The following is a 17,653-nucleotide window of genomic DNA, read 5'->3' as shown; positions in this document are numbered from 1 at the left end:
AATATCACAGTGTTAGAAAAGCCCACACATGTTATATCAGCTGTCCTTCATTCGCTCACAGGTGTAATCCACCTTCCCGTCAGTGCCAGGGATCGAACCCTCACAGGCCGACCCACAACACAGCAGCAGCTCACTGTCTCCCTCCGCTAATATTCCCACACGTTTGTCTTTCCTTGCTCATCTGGTGACGGTTTATCTGTTACGAAAGAGTAGCAAGGAAGACAGAGGAGGAACAGTCTGGTCTCTGTCTTCTCCAGGTCAATGAGAAATAGGTTGTACTCGCTGTGGGGGGACAGGATCATTTTTCTCCCTCCTCTCCATCCAACTTTTCCACCCTACTCCTCTGCAACCTCCAACTCCAACATATGGCTGCAATAGAAAGCCAGGAGGCCCTCCCCTCCTCCACCCTCTTTTCCTCCTCTGTTCCTGGCAGTGAGGCAGATGAGTGTGGGAGGGTGGGGGTTGGGTGGGGGCTGTGGTCAGACACGCTGACCCCTGGTGGATGAAGGGAGGTGAGAGGTCGACAAGTGGGATCACAGACAGCTGGTATCACCCTCCTTTCTCTCCCATTCCCGAAACAGCTGACTAAAAAGATAGGTGTATGTGTGTGTGTGTGTGTGTGTGTGTAGATGGAGCAATGTGTGCACAGTATGGGGTAATTTTAACATTTATTGAGAATCAGTTATCATCAACTCCATGTCGTTTACTTGATTAAGTTGATGGTATTTTCACTGTACAGCTGGTCGATACTACAGTGACCATCTATGGGAAGCCCTACACCTGAACTGATTCCACTATAACATTATGATATGTTATACATGGGTATACCACACATGGAAAAATGAAATTCTGCAGGAATAATACACTAAATAAGAGTGAAACACTAAAATCTTTATCTATTTTGCAGTGTCGAGGTCATCTAAATGCTCAAATTTATGACAGCATCATCTGTCAGCAGTTTTGATGTAATTCAGTGGGGAAAAAATGGACTCCAAAATAACATATTGGTCAAACTCTGATCCTTAATGGCGTGGTCAGACCAAATGTGAGGTGAATTCAAGTCTGTGAGGCTTAAATGAATGTAGCTGCAATTTTTTCACTTGAGTTGAACAATTTCAACTCATGTGATATTGTAAATGATACAAATATCACAAATATTGCAAATTTCACAAATTTGCATGCCATTATTTATGACTGCAGTGTTAAATCAAATAAAAATATCCAAATGTCTTGTGCATCATTTTATACACATTTCCCTGGAATTCAGCAGGACATGTTGGGATCTTTGGAAATCTTGGGATCTCCACTAGAAAAAAGGTCTTTGAACAAAGCCCAGGCATGCAGCAATGACGAGACGCTGAAGGGCTGTGATTAGGAGAAATCAGATCATTTCCAGACAAGGAGGTGATGAACTGAGGAATGAGAGAGGTTGGGAAATGGAGCCAGGCACCATTTTAGCAGCACCAGCCACTGTTACCTAAGAGGGCTGAGATCCAGCCTCCCTGCAGCCCAGTGCTTCTCAGCTATGTGCCCTTCAGTCTGCACCGTTTCACACCAACCAAACACTATGCAGCAGCTGATTTCTCTGATTCATTCAACTTCTATCAGAGAAGAGGAAATAATCCGTGAGAGGAGCTGCCGCAGTGCTTAGATGGAATGGAAACCAGCAGACTTGTGGACTTCAGTGGCACATGGCTGAGAACCGCCGCTCTCCAGTTACCAGACAGCAGCTGGAGAAGACATCACCGCCACAACCATCACACAAACCGGCTGTGCTGCTCACGTCATCCCATGTATCGTCTTCATACTTGGCCCTGCCCTGCCCGGCTGCCCCGAGGCTCCAAAAACACATCAACAAACATATAAAACTTGAAGAAACGGCTCAGCAAGAGGAGACGATCCCCTCAACCTGACAGTTTAGATTGCAGCTGCATCTGAAGAGACAGGAGAGGAAGGGTGCGCTCTAGCTCTTGCTGTAAATTACATACATTAACATGCAATGTCAACACAATGCACATTTTATGTATTCTGTGTATAGCCAAATATTCTTCATTTTCTTATAACCTTGTAACAAATATTACATTTATCTTGCTGCATAGATCACTGGAAAGTTTATATATGCTGTATATTTTATGACATATTACACATATTTTACAACCTTGATCTGTTTTCATATCATACATTATACTCATTTCATTTTCATTCAGTTTGCTTTATTTTGTGCACCCTCATAACGATGCTAATATTCCCCTAATTACTTTAATTAATTCATTTTGCATGTAACATAGGTGTCAAACTTGTCAGCTGCATTGTATTAAACAGCGTCTATTTGCATATCAGTATTTATATCCCCCATTTCTTCACTGTATCTGCTTTTGCTGCCCGCTGCAGGGACCATAAAAGTTTCATCTTGTCATAAAATGGATCATGTTCCTACTTAGCTCCCAAATGGCTGCAGCAGCAACACTTGAGTCTGGGTCCTGGGGTGAGAGACTTAATGTCTGACAGGAGCTGAAGACGTTTAAGAAACCAGTCACACACAGTCCAGCCCAAGCTCCGAAACCAACTCTCTTCAAGGTGCTGACTAGTCATTGCAGTAGACTGGATTTAAATGTAGGTCATAGTGATTATTTAATATTGCCAGGGCAGACATACTTGACTTAGCCAGGGAGGCGACCTTAAAATCTCCATCTGATGTCTATTTCCAGTGAAGTTTTACTGGCTGCAGAGGGCAGCGAGGGTGAGCTCACCCACTGGCCAGTGAGTTATTAACCTGTTTCCACAGAGATGATGACGGGAACACGCTCTATTGTCTGGAAGTCATTAAATGAGCCAGGGGTAGCCAGGGAGTGGCCGCATACCTCTCTGCAACCCCCTACACATACACACACACACACACACACACACACACACACGCACACACACACACACACACACACACTCAGACTTAGGCCTGCTCTTTGCTTTTTTCCTCCCTCCCTCCCTCCCTCCCTCCCTCCCTCCCTCTCTCTCTCTCTCTTTCTCTCTCTCTACCACTCTTGCTCTCTTTTCAATTTCCATTTAATTTAATTCTGCTACTCCAATGGCATGACCAATTTTTTAAAAATGCCACTTTAGAAAAAATGCGTATATGTTCCTATAGAGATGATAACTTATTTAATGATTTATAGCCTTGCTTTGTATTACCAGGGTACAAAACCAGTAACAACTGATTTAACATGATATTGATATGACACATGGTGTAATGATAAATTTTGGTTTGAAAACATAATCAACAAAATCTACAGTGGGGTAAAAAGTGAGAATGCTCAGGGGGCGAATCAGCCGCTGTGGTAATCACTATGTGTGTTTTCTGTGTGTGTGTGTGTGTGTGTGTGTCTCCCTCTTGGCTGTATTAATAAGCATGTAGAGGAATGAGTGCCAGGAATCCAACCTTGAAGTCTAACAGTCTAGAAAAGGAGGCAGGGGGTGGAGGGGAGTGGAGGGGTGACACTGAGGCCTTGGAGGCAGTGGAGGGATGGATGGATGATGAAGGAAAGAGGGCATGATGGAGTGAGGGAGCAAATGGAGCCAGCTGGACTATTAGTCCTGGCAGACATCGGGTACACACGGAGATTAGGAGTTGCATTTCATTGCATGAAGAGAGAGAGAAAGAGAGAGATAGAGAGAGAGAGAGAGAGAGAGAGAGAGAGAGAGAGAGAGAGAGAGCTGGCTCAGCTGAGGGAGTTTCTACAGCCAGCGTGGAAATGTCAAATGTCTTTGTCATGGAGATAAACAACACTGCATTCACTTTCTCCTCCTCTCTGCACCCCAGCTCTGTCTCACACTCACACAAACACACTCTCAGTCACTCATTCATCTGCAGAGGCTGATGGCCAACACATGCACATGCACACACACACACACACACACACACACACACACACACACACACACACACGTGCACGCGCGCATTCTCCTCTCTCTGCCTCTCTGCCGTCTTTCCAACACCATGTGAAAGGTTTCAACACCTTAGAGGACTTTCAAAGGTAAGGAGTCGAAAACCAAAAGCAAATATCATCTTCAGCAAACCGTCTCTCTTCATAATAATAAAGCAATTAAAACATGCCTTGCTTCTCTACAGAGAGTATCATGTGTCATTTGCTGGTTACTTTCATCCGAAGCACCTTAGTGCACCCTACCATGAATTTACAGTGGGCGTCCTCAATGGGAAACAAACAGCTGATTCCAGGCCTACTACACAAAAGGTGGAAAGACAGCCACTATATCTGAAACTATATCAGAATTAAAAAAAAAAACTCTATGTTTGTGGGTTTGTGGAGGTCAAAATCGCCGGCTTAAATAAAACACCAGCTCACCAACAAAGTTTGAAGAAGATTATTCTCTCACTTGTCTCTCTGTTTGCCTGAATCTTAGGAAGATATTAAAAAAAAATCTAACAGATTTGGCAGAAATCTGATTTATATGGAACTTTTAGCTCAAGATCAGCTGATTATGGATTCTGGTGGATATCCAGAACTGGGATCTTTTGACTTCTTTTTAGCAACAAATACTATGCTATACTATGCGTTCATGTGCTGGTAAGAGGGTCCGACATCCAGGACATTTTGTTTGAAAAGCAAACCCAGAGGACGAACAATAATAAACATACAGCATCAATTTTCCAACTTTGTAAGGTGTAGAATTGTTCGTTACTGGTGGAAGTTTGTATCGCATCGTCTATTTGCATTTTCTACTCTTCCAGACCACAGTGATTTACTTCAGATGCATTTTGAAGGCGGGTGACATAACACTGTGGCAAAAACAAAGATATGGCCATAAAACACGAGGCACCATGACATAATATGTCAAAATATGGACCAAAAAGCTACCTCACCTTGGCACAGGCCAGCGAGCAGAACCAACAGCACCAAATATAGACCAAGACGGCACCAGCTACTTCATCACATAACACTCCTCTTGTTGAACACGTGGGGAAAAATCACTCTCTGCTCTCCAAATATAGTGTGCATGCATGTAACTGTGTGTGTGTTTGTGTGTGTGTGTGTGTGTTCATACATGTGTAGCGATGCAGTACGCTGTAGAAAGCAAGCATTTGTGGTCTGACTTTTTGCATGGCCTAATGCTACATCAGCATCGATGCATTTGAAGTGCATAAAAGTGAACCACAAGCTGGTAATCAGTGTGCAATTTCGTTTGGACCTGGATCAGTACATTTTATCCGCCTTGAACTCCTAATCTATCCCTCAGCCGGTACAGACTGCGACTAAACCAAACACTGAGGGGTAAATGTAGTGGTCTGCTGAGCAGTGAATGTTTGGAGATAAGACACAGATAGGATCAAGCTGGAGTTGTGTAATGATGGTGGGAGCGAGACATGGGGAGTGATGGAGTGACAGAGTGAGTGCAGTCTGATGGAATTCCTACCAACACACACACACACACACACACACACACACACACACACCTTATCTTTCCTCACCTCACCCTGCATATCACTTGAAGGCTCGCTGGTGTAACAGTAAGTCATATCAGCAGATAGCAGTTTTAATGTGCAGCACTCAGAGAAATGGATGGGATTCCATTAAAGATGCTGCAACTATTTTTAAGAAACAACCCCACATGTCTTTGTACAGCGGCTTACAGCCTATAGTTATGTTTGAAAGTGATCTCTAGCAGTAAATAACAATACTGTGCTGTAGAGGCTGTAAGGGAGCGACAGATCTACATAAGGAGGCCGGATCAACGCATCTTCAACCCGAGTTCAAATCCGAGTGCTACCACATACTGACCTTTTCCTAACCTTAACCATCACAACAAACCTTTCCCTAACCTTAACCAAGTATTTTAGAGGCTAGCTCACTCACTCTGCAAAAACGATCATTATAATCAGTGTAACAAATGAGACCATGGTGGAAAATTATTAGTAGCCTCTATCTGACACTGGTGGTATTGGTAGTGCTGTTGGTAGACTGTTTCTCAAAATTAAGACACACATTTCCCATAAGCCCTCTGACCCCTGCTCGTCCCTGAAGTAACTAACACTAGATCCTCCAGTCAGATTCTTCTCAGTCTGAAGGTTTTCTATGTGTAACTTTTGCCTTTTTGCTGCCTTCTTCACCAGGACTGTGATATTGCATCTCAATGGGACATTCCTGAATAAATACAATAAAATAATAAAGAATAAAATAAGGGAATAAATGTGTTTTCCATCAACCTTTCACTTCATCCACTGTCTTCAGCTGCAAGAAACCCTGAGCTTTAACTCAATTTACTCATGGGAGAAAAGCACCCTCTTACTGTTTTGTGCCATAAAGCAATCCACAATTAAAACAATTAAAGTAATCCACAATTAAAGTAAGTAATTAAACTAATATCTCAGAATTACTGCAGTGTGGTAACGATTCACTGATAGTAAAATGCAAGACATAGCACCTTTGAATGAAACTAAAAGTCAATTTTCCAAACAAATTTAACTTTAATTTGATAGCTCTCTCACTCCCTTATATAACATGTGATGCAAGTTCTTTATCCCCCCCACCCCCTCCCCCTCTCAACCAAACACACACACACACACGCCTGGTCTGGGCCCAACGCTGATGGATTTACAGTGCTGTGAGTCTCTGTTGATAAGGAATAGAAGATAACCCCATGACCTGGCCATGCTAATCTGATCTGTTCATCTGCTAATGAAGCACAGCATCCTCCCCCTCCCACACACACACACACACACACACACACACACACACACACACACACACACACACACACAGAAAAGTAGAGGAATGCACTGTGTCTAATGCACTGGAGGTACTGGAGCCCTGGGAGATGCAGGTGTGGTCTGGGAAGGTATGTGTGTATAAGAATCAGAATGAAAGCGTGTGTGTGTGTGTGTGTGTGTGTGTGTGTGTGTGTGTGTGTGTGTGTCTTTATGTGTGTGAAAGAGCAAGAGAGAGGGAAGAAAGAGAAGAGGCAGATGTGAAGAGTGTAGTTATAATGATCAGGTCACATATATATTTTTTGCCTTGTATTAAAAATCAGATATTGTCCTGTCAGTGCCATCCACCTCTGATATGATCAATATGATTCTGTTTGATCACTTATCTATCCTAGAGCTGATCAATACTACACTGGGTGTCTGTATAGGAAGCCCTTAACTCGAAGTGATTCTGCTGGTACATTTTGAAACATAAATACTGCATTTTTCCACATAAAATTGTCAAATTACCAATTTTGAACATTAGTGCACAGTATGAACGACTGGCAGCCTCAGTGCAAACAAAAAGTCGGTATGTGATTTGTTATATTTAACAGGGGGATTGGCCAATGGTGGCACCTTTCTAATTGCACAATTGCATTTTATTCAGTTATCTTCTCTCCCTGCTACAGTTGTCTTTGTCCTTAATGATCACTGAAATATTAAAGGAATATTATAGGAATATTACTGGAAGCGGTGTGTCTCTATGATCCTCTTGCTCTTTCACAACTTCATGTTGCTACTTGTCACTTTGATGATGAGGGTGAAACTTCTCTAATGTTTATCCACCTGATTTTGCAGAATGCAGAAGTAAACGGTTGGTTGAACGTCCTTTTTTTTTGTGCTGTACTTGTGTTTGATCAGTTCTCTGCTAACTAGCTTAACTAGTTTATTTGACGATGTTGTGGGAGAACTTTCAAAAATCCATCAGTTGTTGTGTTAGCTGATGCGGTGAAAAGTGACTTAGCTACCCAATGACAGGAGGTACCTAACTGGAAGCCTCACAAAAAAAAAAACAAACAAAAAAAAAAACCTAAAGTGGCTGTGTCCGTATTTCTGTGAATAGGCTACAGAGAATTAGGCAGAGAAAATGTTATAGATCCGAGATGAACCTGACAGACGGTCAGGACAGAGGAAAAGAAGGTGAAATTATAAATGTTGTTGCTTCAGCACCACGGACAGCGTCATGGATTTATCAATACACAGCACAGTGAGGCTGCTGAGAGTTCAGAGCCACGGTCGGGGCCGTAATGTGCACAAACGTCAGGCAGGTAAAGGATCAGTGGATCAGGCAGACTAGACTAACATGCTCAACTATACAAGAGAGAAGGTGAGACAAGGCTGAAGGGGTGAGGATGAGGGTGGCGGATAAGAGAAGAGAGGAGAAAAAAAATTAAAGAGGAGAGCAGATCCTGTAATCCCTCCACAGTCGATGTACCTCAAATGAGGCACAGTGTCCACACAATGGCCCATTGAGACGGCAGCTTTGGAGCAGTAATTGGCAACAGCAGTGATGTGTGTAGGCATGCGCGTGCGTGTGTGTGTGTGTGCGTGTGTGTGTGTGTGTGTGTGTGTGTGTGTGTGTTAGGACAGGGGTTGGTGATGGGGAGAAAAAGAGGAGGAAGAGAAGACATTGTTGAGGAAGCTTAGGTTTTTGTCCTAATCCTAATCTTGACTAATTCCTATTGCCCAGAACCATCTGAGGGTAGAAGAGCGCTACGCAGCTGCTTCTTGACTAACCTCAAGAAACCTTCCAAACGGAACACACACACACACACACACACACACACACACACACACAGAGCAGCAGCTGGGTTTCCATTCAAGCATTTTTATGTGAATTCTTATGTTTTGAATTAAGAAAGCTAAATGCAGATGGCAAATTTTAATGGAACTTAATTTTTTTTTTATGTTTCCTTTAGGTGCAAAACGTTTTTGTTAATAAAGAAATTACATGTTAAATGGAATGGAAACGCATTTGCAGGATAAACAGCAATGTAGACTTGCGTCAGTCTCTGTGCAACCCTTTGGATTTTCTGAAACGCTGTAAGTTTCGGTTGTATGAACACTGGTTGGGCTGTTAGAATATTTCAGAATGCATCTTGTCATTTTCAGACAGTGTGAAACACTGGCTAACACTAACCCATTCTTGGAAGACTCTTTGTACTTTTAGTAGATGTATGTGCGTTCTCTGCAGTTACATGTTCAGGAAGCTTTTTTTTCCTTCAATCCTGCTGACAGAATACATCAAATTTGTATTTTTTTGTTTTTCTTAAGACAAAATAAAACTTCACCTGACAGCTGGATGGAAATATTCTGACTTGTGCAGAGAGTGAAGCAGAGGACACCGTGAAAAAAGAGACAGCATTCATAATTCATACAGATATGTGCTGGAGGTGTGTTTTTGAGGTGAATGTGCGTGTGTGTGTACGTGCTGCAGGTGTGTTTCCGAGGCGAGAGCTTGTGTGTGTACGTGCTGCAGGTGTGTTTTCGAGGTCAGTGTGTGCTGAAAGTGTGTGTGCCTTCTTGTGCAAGCTTGGTGAGTTAATGGTGAAGATGCAGAGTAACAGCTGGAGGGAAGGATGGAAGACAGACAGGCCTATACACATCTCTTTGGCTGCGGCAGAGAAAGATACAACTGTTTATAACCATTACGAATGCCTACAGTGTGTGTGTGTGTGTGTGTGTGTGTGTGTGTGTGTGTGTGTGTGAGCACGTGCACGTATATCATGTCAATCAGACCTGTTTGAACAGCGCACAGAGATTTTACAAGGCCAAATGCACCTTCTGTATCTTTCTCATCTTTCTTTTTTCCCTTTGTCTGTCTGTCTGTCTGTCTGTCTGTCTCTCTCTCTCTCTGTCTCTCTCTCTCTCTGTTGCTTTTTCTCTATGTCTCTCTCTCATTGTCAGTCAGACAGGTAGGGATGTGGCAGGAAGAGCCAGCTTTCGTTGTGATTAAATCAGCAACAAAATCCCCATGAACCTGATTACCGGTGCTGAGATCAGAGATGGAGTTTAACTCGGACACACGTGGATCTGAACGTCCCTGTCCAGTGTCCATTGTCCCTTTTCAGTCTGTCTTCACTATGAGAGCACATATATAAACGTGTACACGCATATCGAAACTCAACGCAGTAACACAGCATTGCACAGTACATTCTGCGGCTCATATTTGATCTAATCTGTGTATTTTTGTTGTCTGAACATTTTGAGAAGTGCGTTTGGCCGACGGCGGGGGATCTCCCACATAAAGAAACAAAGGTACCCTTGTGTTGTTTAGTGCTGACCGGATGATTTCGCAGCAGATAACATTCCTCTGTTGTATCCACCACATACTTTGGTAATTAGAGCTATAGGAGTAGCAACTATTTGCATAAAGCGTGCATGCCAAGCCAATGTCTGTGTGTGCACACTCATACCCAGCAACATTTGGATGTCGATTTGATGTTGATGACATGCACCGACTGTAAAAAACACTCTAAATCTAGCACCAAAATTAAAGTTGAGATATCTGTTTAAACATGAATTTTTACATTGTTGCATATTACACTGTGAAATTCAGCTTGTTTGTGCTGACATTAAACATGGCCATCTCTGGAATGTCACAGCCATATATATATGTGTGTGTGTGTGTGTGTGTGTGTGTGTGTGTGTGTGTGTGTCAGTGTAGTTTGTTCCAGATCTGTGTCTTTCATTTGTGTTTCCAGCTGAGATACAACAAAGAGCTTCGTAGAGGAATTCTCCACAAAATAAAAAAGAGGATCTCCAGTCTCATAAATGATAAATGGGTACAATTATACATTCCACAGCAGGGAGGTGGGTGCAGAGGGTACAGAGTGCTGGAATACAGTAAATAACAACCTCTGATTTTCACAGACAAATAAAACAGTAGGTTGTGTAAGTGCAGCTCCTTCTACCACTGAAAAATCCCACCAAAGCCATTGAACTTTTTGTCAGGGAAATAGTTTGATGTGTGATCAAAAGAGCTCCACATCCTGTGTTTGATTGTTTATCCTGTGTTTGACATTTACACATTAAAAAAATGGGCTGATAGAGCTTGTCTACTCTGACACAACTCTGTGGCAAACCCCTGACCCGTCTCATCCCCTTGAGGTACTGTGGCCTGCAGTTGACCCAAACAACAAAGTCACATTTTCACAATAAAGAGGAGCGTGGTTGCTAATTAGAGGGGAGATCCTCCAGAAAGTTGGTTGAGTTCTCGCCCCGCTAAGCCAAAATAGGCCAAATCAAGCAGAGCCAAACTACAATGGTCTGGGTTTTCTCACATGAAATTCTTATGAAAAAGAGCTGAGCCATGCCAACTATGTATGACTGCAGGCTGCGTTTGATGCCTGCTTTTAAAGGTAATCCTGCAACTGATATTGAACCTCTCCTGCACTGGTGCTGATTGCAAGGTTGAACATGGTAAAGTTTAGTTTCACAGACACAGGTTGTTGTTTTTTGCTCCTCGTGGATTTGTAGAGGAGCCACTGAGGGCTCTGTCAGTTTGACAATCAACATGATGAAGGGCTAAGCTCTCAGGTAGCTGTGGACCGCCGGACTGATTGGCCTTTTGACTCAAGAGAGAGCGACGTGAGACATCCGGAGGCTGGGAAAACCTGTTCCAGCTGACAAAAAACATCCCCTAAACGTAATGCATCGTTCCTGGGACATTATAACACAACTATCCCAGGATCACTGAAATGGGGAGCTCCCTGGGGAAGGCGAACATACCCACGACATCTTTAAGAAAAGTCCACTGAACGTTCTCCTGACATAACAGGAATATTCTATCCGGTTTTGATGAAACCTTTTCCTAAAAACATTCAATCGACATTTTGTTTGACACGTAAGGGAACGTTTTGAGTCCATTTTATGTAACATTAAGCGAATATTTCAGGAACAGTCTATGCAGCATTCCCGGGATTTTCAAAATCTTGAGCTCCTTGGGGGGTATCAGAGTTTTACCTCAACATATCTAAGAAAAGTCCCTTGAACGTTCACTTTTGATCCAACTTTGAGGGAACATTTCTCTGAAGTTCCAAAAACGTCCTACGAACATTTTGTGTGACACGAGGGTGTGAAGCATAACTGGACTATACTAAAATTAACAAACAAAAAGAAAGGCAGCGGTGAAAAAAACAAGTTGTCAACAAGGAAAGGATGGACCGTGCTGTTGCGTGAGTACAAACTAACCATCTATCAGCGATCCTCTCTGCCATGAAGAGAATAACATGGTGATGTTCCAAGGACAAAGCTCACATATCGCTGACCACAAGTCCGACCTAAGTATAAACAATTGGAACATACACATACATGCATACACACGCAAACACATACATACTCTGTCATTAAGGGATGGAAAGACAGAAAAAGAAAAAAATGCTCCTGATTGTCCTCAGCTGGTATCTATTCTCTTGTCTCTCTAAATATTTAGTTATGATATGACAAGACTTCCCCGCTGCAGTTGAAATAAAAAAAAACCTTGACATCATAGACCGAAGAGAGCCAGGAAATCTGCACGATCACTATCATCTGGCTTTGAGATGCAGCAATAACCCAACACATATTCAGATTCTTTTTTTTTTTAATACAACAGAAGCCAACAGACAAAACAAATAAGCCTAGACTGTGACGTGGACAGACAAGCCCTGAAAAACATCCTCCCTGAACTGAGAGACCCTAAGATGAGTTATGAGCCAAAGTCTGCAGGGTCTTCAGATGACAAATGTTTCCATGAGCCTGTATCCCAAGGTGACAGTAAAATTAATCCCCCAATTTTTTTTTTTCGGGAAACCGCTGAGCACTAAAACACTGAGACAGGCAGTCTGGTCAGCGCTGATGCTATGATGAGCTGTGATGTCTCATAACCCAGAACGTGTCCAATAAGAACCAGTTGTGTGCCTCATACAGAAAAAATGACTGATGTTCCACTTTTGGATGCACACCTTCAAGCCTGCACCTCACAATGTGGCAGAAAAATTCTTTCTCGAGAGATTTCCTATGAATGCAGACAAGAAATGTGCACAGCAGATTGCCTTGTATGCGTAAAAAAAAAAAACACCATACGTGCTTAATCAGACTGTGAAGGTTCTTTCTCCAGACTTTATTTTGTCATATTTAAAGCTTTCGATGGAGCCTTTTTGATATCAGCTGTTGCATATTTTTGTTGTTGGTAAAAAAAAACAAAAAACAAAACAAACAAAAAAAACCCCTCATATTTCTAAAATGCCAGCTTTTGAGGAACTAAGAAAAACAGCCTTGCTCTTAACCTTTATGCACTTTTGAGTGGTGTTAAATGGGTTTCCTAATGCAAAGGGTCACTTTCACATCAGTGTTCACACACCAGGGCCAACATTTCACAATGTTGGTTTAGCATACTTGACTCAAGCCTGCAAACCGCACCACCACACTAAACTTGCCTCCCAGGAGCCTGGTCTACTCATGTTACTGTACTTTATAAATCTTTAAGCATCCGAATGCAGGGGTATTGTGCAACCGCAGTGACACAGCCAGTGCCTAGTATGACACATCACTGTTAGCCACATGGAAACGAGAGTTCAATCAAACTCGCATTCCACTCTTAACCACCGTGGCCCTTTCCCAACATGGAAAATGAAATTGCAATCATTGGATTACATCTAGTGTCACTGTGTATTAAATTTCCATCTGTGTTATAAAGTATCTAATGCTGGATTGGGAGGTACTGTGTTTGTGCAAATATGCCAGCAGTAGGGATTGCTCAGCAGGTACAGTGTGGTTCAAACACATCAAGCTTTATGAGTTTGACTCCCTCTGTGACCACCCACACTAAACATGTGTGAAACTGTACTGTAAAGCCATGGTGTTCATACTACAGTCTGGGAATCTGTAGGATCCTTAAGGGAGTTCAATGAGGTCCCCAACAGACATTTTGATTTTTATTATTATTTCTATCATTAAACAATTACATAGCACAATGAAAGAATGACTCAGGCCCAGTTTTTTGTCAAAGGTTTTGCAATAGAGGAGGAGTTCCAACTTATTACCACATCACACTTAATGATAAAATATACTTAAATGTGATTCCTTAGGACAGAATCTAATGAGCTGATGGTCTATGGCCTAATATGTGTTTATTTCTGTAAAAGTGTTATAACACCATGTTGTACTCTAGGTATAAGCATCCACCAAATGCCAAATGTTATTGCCATATCTCTTTTACAGGCATGCAGTACTCACGTTGGTCTTGCTGGACACGGCAAAGGTGGCACGGCTGGAGAAGCGGGCGGTGGAGGGGCTGCTGCTGGACACCGGGCCAGTCACCATAGAGGAAACTCTGGGGCTTGCGTTAGGACTGCCGGAGCCAGGGGAGGACGTGAAAGTGGTAGGGGGGGATGTGGGGGCGCTATGGGTCTGGGCTTGGCTTCCCTGGGTCTGGGGCTGGACGTGGAGATGAGCCTGGCTGTGGCTCTGAGTGTGGGCCTGGCCCTTTCCGTGGATCACCTCCCCAGCCTCCTGGTGGTTTACCTGAACGTCATTATGGTGGCTCTTGTGGTTTTGGCTGTGGTTACTCTGGTTGTGGTTGTTGTTGAGTAAGGTGTTACGGTCACACGTCATTCCAGTTAGGAGCTCCACCTGTCGTGTCAGAGCCTCCAGCTGCACTTTGAGCTGCCGGTTCTCCTGCTGGAGCTGAGCGACCGCCCGACCCAGAGGCCCACTCAGGTTGGCCGTCTCCTCCAGACGGCGTTCCATGCCTAGCTTAAAAGCGCTGACATCCACGTGGATCTCTCGGATGGCATCCCGGAGGGTGTTTTCATAACGGGCCAGAGCTGCACACACCGTTTCCCCCTCTGGAGAGGAGGACACGGGGGGACACAGGTCTCCCATCTCAGCCAGGGTTGGGGCTTCCATTGCTGCTACTGCCACAACTGAGGACCCTCTGGGCATGGGCCAGTCCGTGTGTCTGAGTTAATGCAAGAAAAGCTGAGTTACTCTGGCCAGTGGGTGAAGTCTAGCCTCTGACACTGAGCTGTGGGTTGGTCTGGAGGGGGTAGGGGCTTGGGGACAAGGGTTGGGAGATGAGAGTTAGGGAGGGGCAAAGGTCTGGTCTATTTTATCCACACTCCGTCGGCTCTCCTCAGGTTGCTGTCAGTAACCTCCAGGCCACGCTTGCTTTCCAGGTACAGCCTCCTTGATCTGTCTACCGTCTGAAACACCAGACACAAGACAGACTTGACCTGTGGCTTGAAAGCAGCAATCAGGCTCCTAGAGATCCCATTCGAGTCTTCTTTAATGAAAATCCTGTATTTAAAAAAAAAAAAATCATAAAATTCAGGGACATTACAAATTATCCAAGACGATGTAAATGAAACCAAGGTTTGCATTTGTCTGCAGTCTGCACGAGATGAGGAAACAGCATTAACTTCATTCAAACACAGCACACTTCAGATATGACAGATTTAAGCTCTTACACCAAACAAATCAGCAACAAGAAACCCCATAGAGTCTGAATGAGAGAAAAAGCACACAGCATCTCTTTAAGCCATCAATGTTTCATAACAGCCATAAAACAAAGCGGTGAGGTAATCTTGACCCTGTTGCATTACCACAAAAGTGTGTGTGTGTGTATGTGTGTAGAAGTAATGCCTACCTCAGCTTAGCTCTCCGGTAGACTTCAGTAGAGTTTCCTTGCCCTCAACAGCTGTGTGTGTGTGTGTGTCTATATGAGTGAGTGTGTGTGAGCTCTGCTCGGCGTTGCCAGCTCTCTGGTTTGTTTAAACTCTCAGGTTGAGGGAGGAGAAAGGGAGGGATATAAAGGAGGAGGGTGGTGGTGGTGGAGGGGGGAGAAACAACATGAGGAGAGTAGTAAACGCGAGGGGAGGGCAGAGAGGGAGGCGGGCCGGCTTGGCTTTATACCCTTGTTCTGTATAAACTCTTGGAAGGAGTCCCCTCCCCTGCCTTTCCCTCTCCTCCTCCTCCTCCTCTTCCTCCTACTGTAGGTGTGTCAATCCCCTCTCTGTGAACTTTTAACAGGATGCCTTTCTTTCTCTTTCTTCTTTCACCTCACGCAGTCTTTCTCCTTTTGTTTATCTTCCTCCTCTTTGCTTGAACCCTCTTTTATTATGATGGAAACGTGGAAAGAAATGCAGTGTCTGATCTCATGGTCTTTCAGAATCAGACTAACAGGACTAGTCTACTTGTGTTGCCAGAGGACCCATTAAATAAAGGATAATGCATAATGAGTGCATTAAGGGTTTTAACGTACAGCATGGAGGCAAAGAACAACCCGACATAAAATAAAATTCTTTAAAACCATTTCACACACACTTCAGAGTGGATTATCTCCTTTATGAATGAATCGATCAGTGAATGAATCCCTTATCCCATGGCCACTTGGCAAAAAATGGGAGACATAATTAATTTTGGGAGCAATGCACTCACTGAAAATGATTCAGATAGCCAATCAACATGATTTAGCTGGCTGATTTGGCAGACATTGTCAAAATGAATAAAATACAGCACTTATCTCTTATTTAGCTCAGTGTTGGTGCTAAATAAGTGTAATATTAAAGTTCACTGCTGTAAAATAATCACAACAGTTTGAGGTGTTTCTCAAACGGGGCAATGGGGTTGGCGGCTAACAGATAATGTGGGTCAGCATATTTAGCTTTACACTTTACACTTTCAGTTTGTTGTAGTAACGTCAAAGATGGTCACTTTATGAATTTAGGAAAAACGGTAGATCATAAATGAGTGTATGCAGACGATGGTCTAATAAGGTAACATAATGATCCATAACGCTTTCATCCAAACAGACGCCCGTTTCTCTGCTCTCTATCTCCGGTTAATGTAACCCTCAGTGACTCAACCAGTGTCTACTTCGTCAAACCTTATTAATTTGCATTTTCATGTCTGGTTGCTTTTTCCTGGGAAAAATCCTCTGATGTCCATAAGCGAGAAATCCAACCCACCCACACCCTTTGATTGACAGGTGATCGGGTGAATTACAGCACAAAATACCACAGCAGTGAATGCTCAGCACCATTATGGAGACAAAATAAAACTAACAAGAGTCTCACACTGTCCACCGCTTATTTTTAAATGCAGACGAGTACAGCCTTTGACATCTACAGATATAGTTTAAGACGTAAAATGAATCACACACAGAACAATGAAACAAATCCTTTCAGTGATCCTTTGAGTGATATTCTGTCTGACTGTGGAAACCAAGACAAATAGTTGGAAGTGATATCAATGATATCTCCTCAACTAATACAGTTTTCATCTTTACTTTATCTGGCAGGTCAACTTCAGTTTGATTTTATTTTTATTTGCAGAATGAACACCTATATACATTCATTTTCACTTATTTTCTCTTTTTCCCGTCTGCTGCGTTCAGCCATGTAGTCAACTTTCCTGCCCTGTGTGGACTTTTCCTTTTTCCTTCCTTCCCCCGAGTCTCTCTCTCTCTCTCTCTCCTTTCCTCTCCCTCCCTCTCTCTCTTTCTCCGCTCTTTATCTTTCCACCTCCTTTCTCTAATGGTGTTTTGATTAGATAAAGGCTGAAGCAGGTCAAGAGGGAAAACTTGACCATTGGTGTTGCAGGCTACACTGGATAAAATCAGTGATGTAGTGGTAAATATAAGTGTGGCTAAACTCAGACCTGCACTCAGTGATCGTCACAAAGCAAACAATCCCCAACATAAACAACAATCAGCTGTACTTTCAGAAAATCATAATCATAAAACAAATTCTCCCTTCAAACACCTTATGCACTCTAATACTCACTATGATGCCCACCAAGCATTTACGGTAAATGGAGTTTAGGTTGGTTTACTGTACACTACATCCCTAGATATACCGATTTATTACTCTATTCTATTCTATTCTATTCTATTCTATTCTATTCTATTCT

General features: G+C 43.0%; 1 protein-coding gene across 1 annotated transcript in view; it reads right to left on the bottom strand.

Moving 5' to 3' along the window:
- Positions 1 to 15,475, bottom strand: part of smtnl (smoothelin, like) — a 30,761-nt gene extending 15,286 nt beyond the window's left edge. Inside the window, exons 1-2 of the mRNA XM_030067601.1 lie at positions 15,390 to 15,475; positions 13,979 to 15,040 (exon numbers count right to left, since the gene is read on the bottom strand). Coding sequence (XP_029923461.1) covers positions 13,979 to 14,686 — 708 coding nt within the window. The 5' untranslated portion in view covers positions 14,687 to 15,040; positions 15,390 to 15,475. The remainder of the gene's footprint in view (positions 1 to 13,978; positions 15,041 to 15,389) is intronic.
- Between the last annotated feature and the right edge of the window lie 2,178 nt (positions 15,476 to 17,653).

This window comes from Myripristis murdjan, chromosome 13 (assembly GCF_902150065.1).
Source record: "Myripristis murdjan chromosome 13, fMyrMur1.1, whole genome shotgun sequence".
NCBI lineage: Eukaryota > Metazoa > Chordata > Actinopteri > Holocentriformes > Holocentridae > Myripristis > Myripristis murdjan.
Note: the sequence above shows the minus strand (reverse complement) of the source record. Positions and strands in the feature narration are given on the sequence as shown.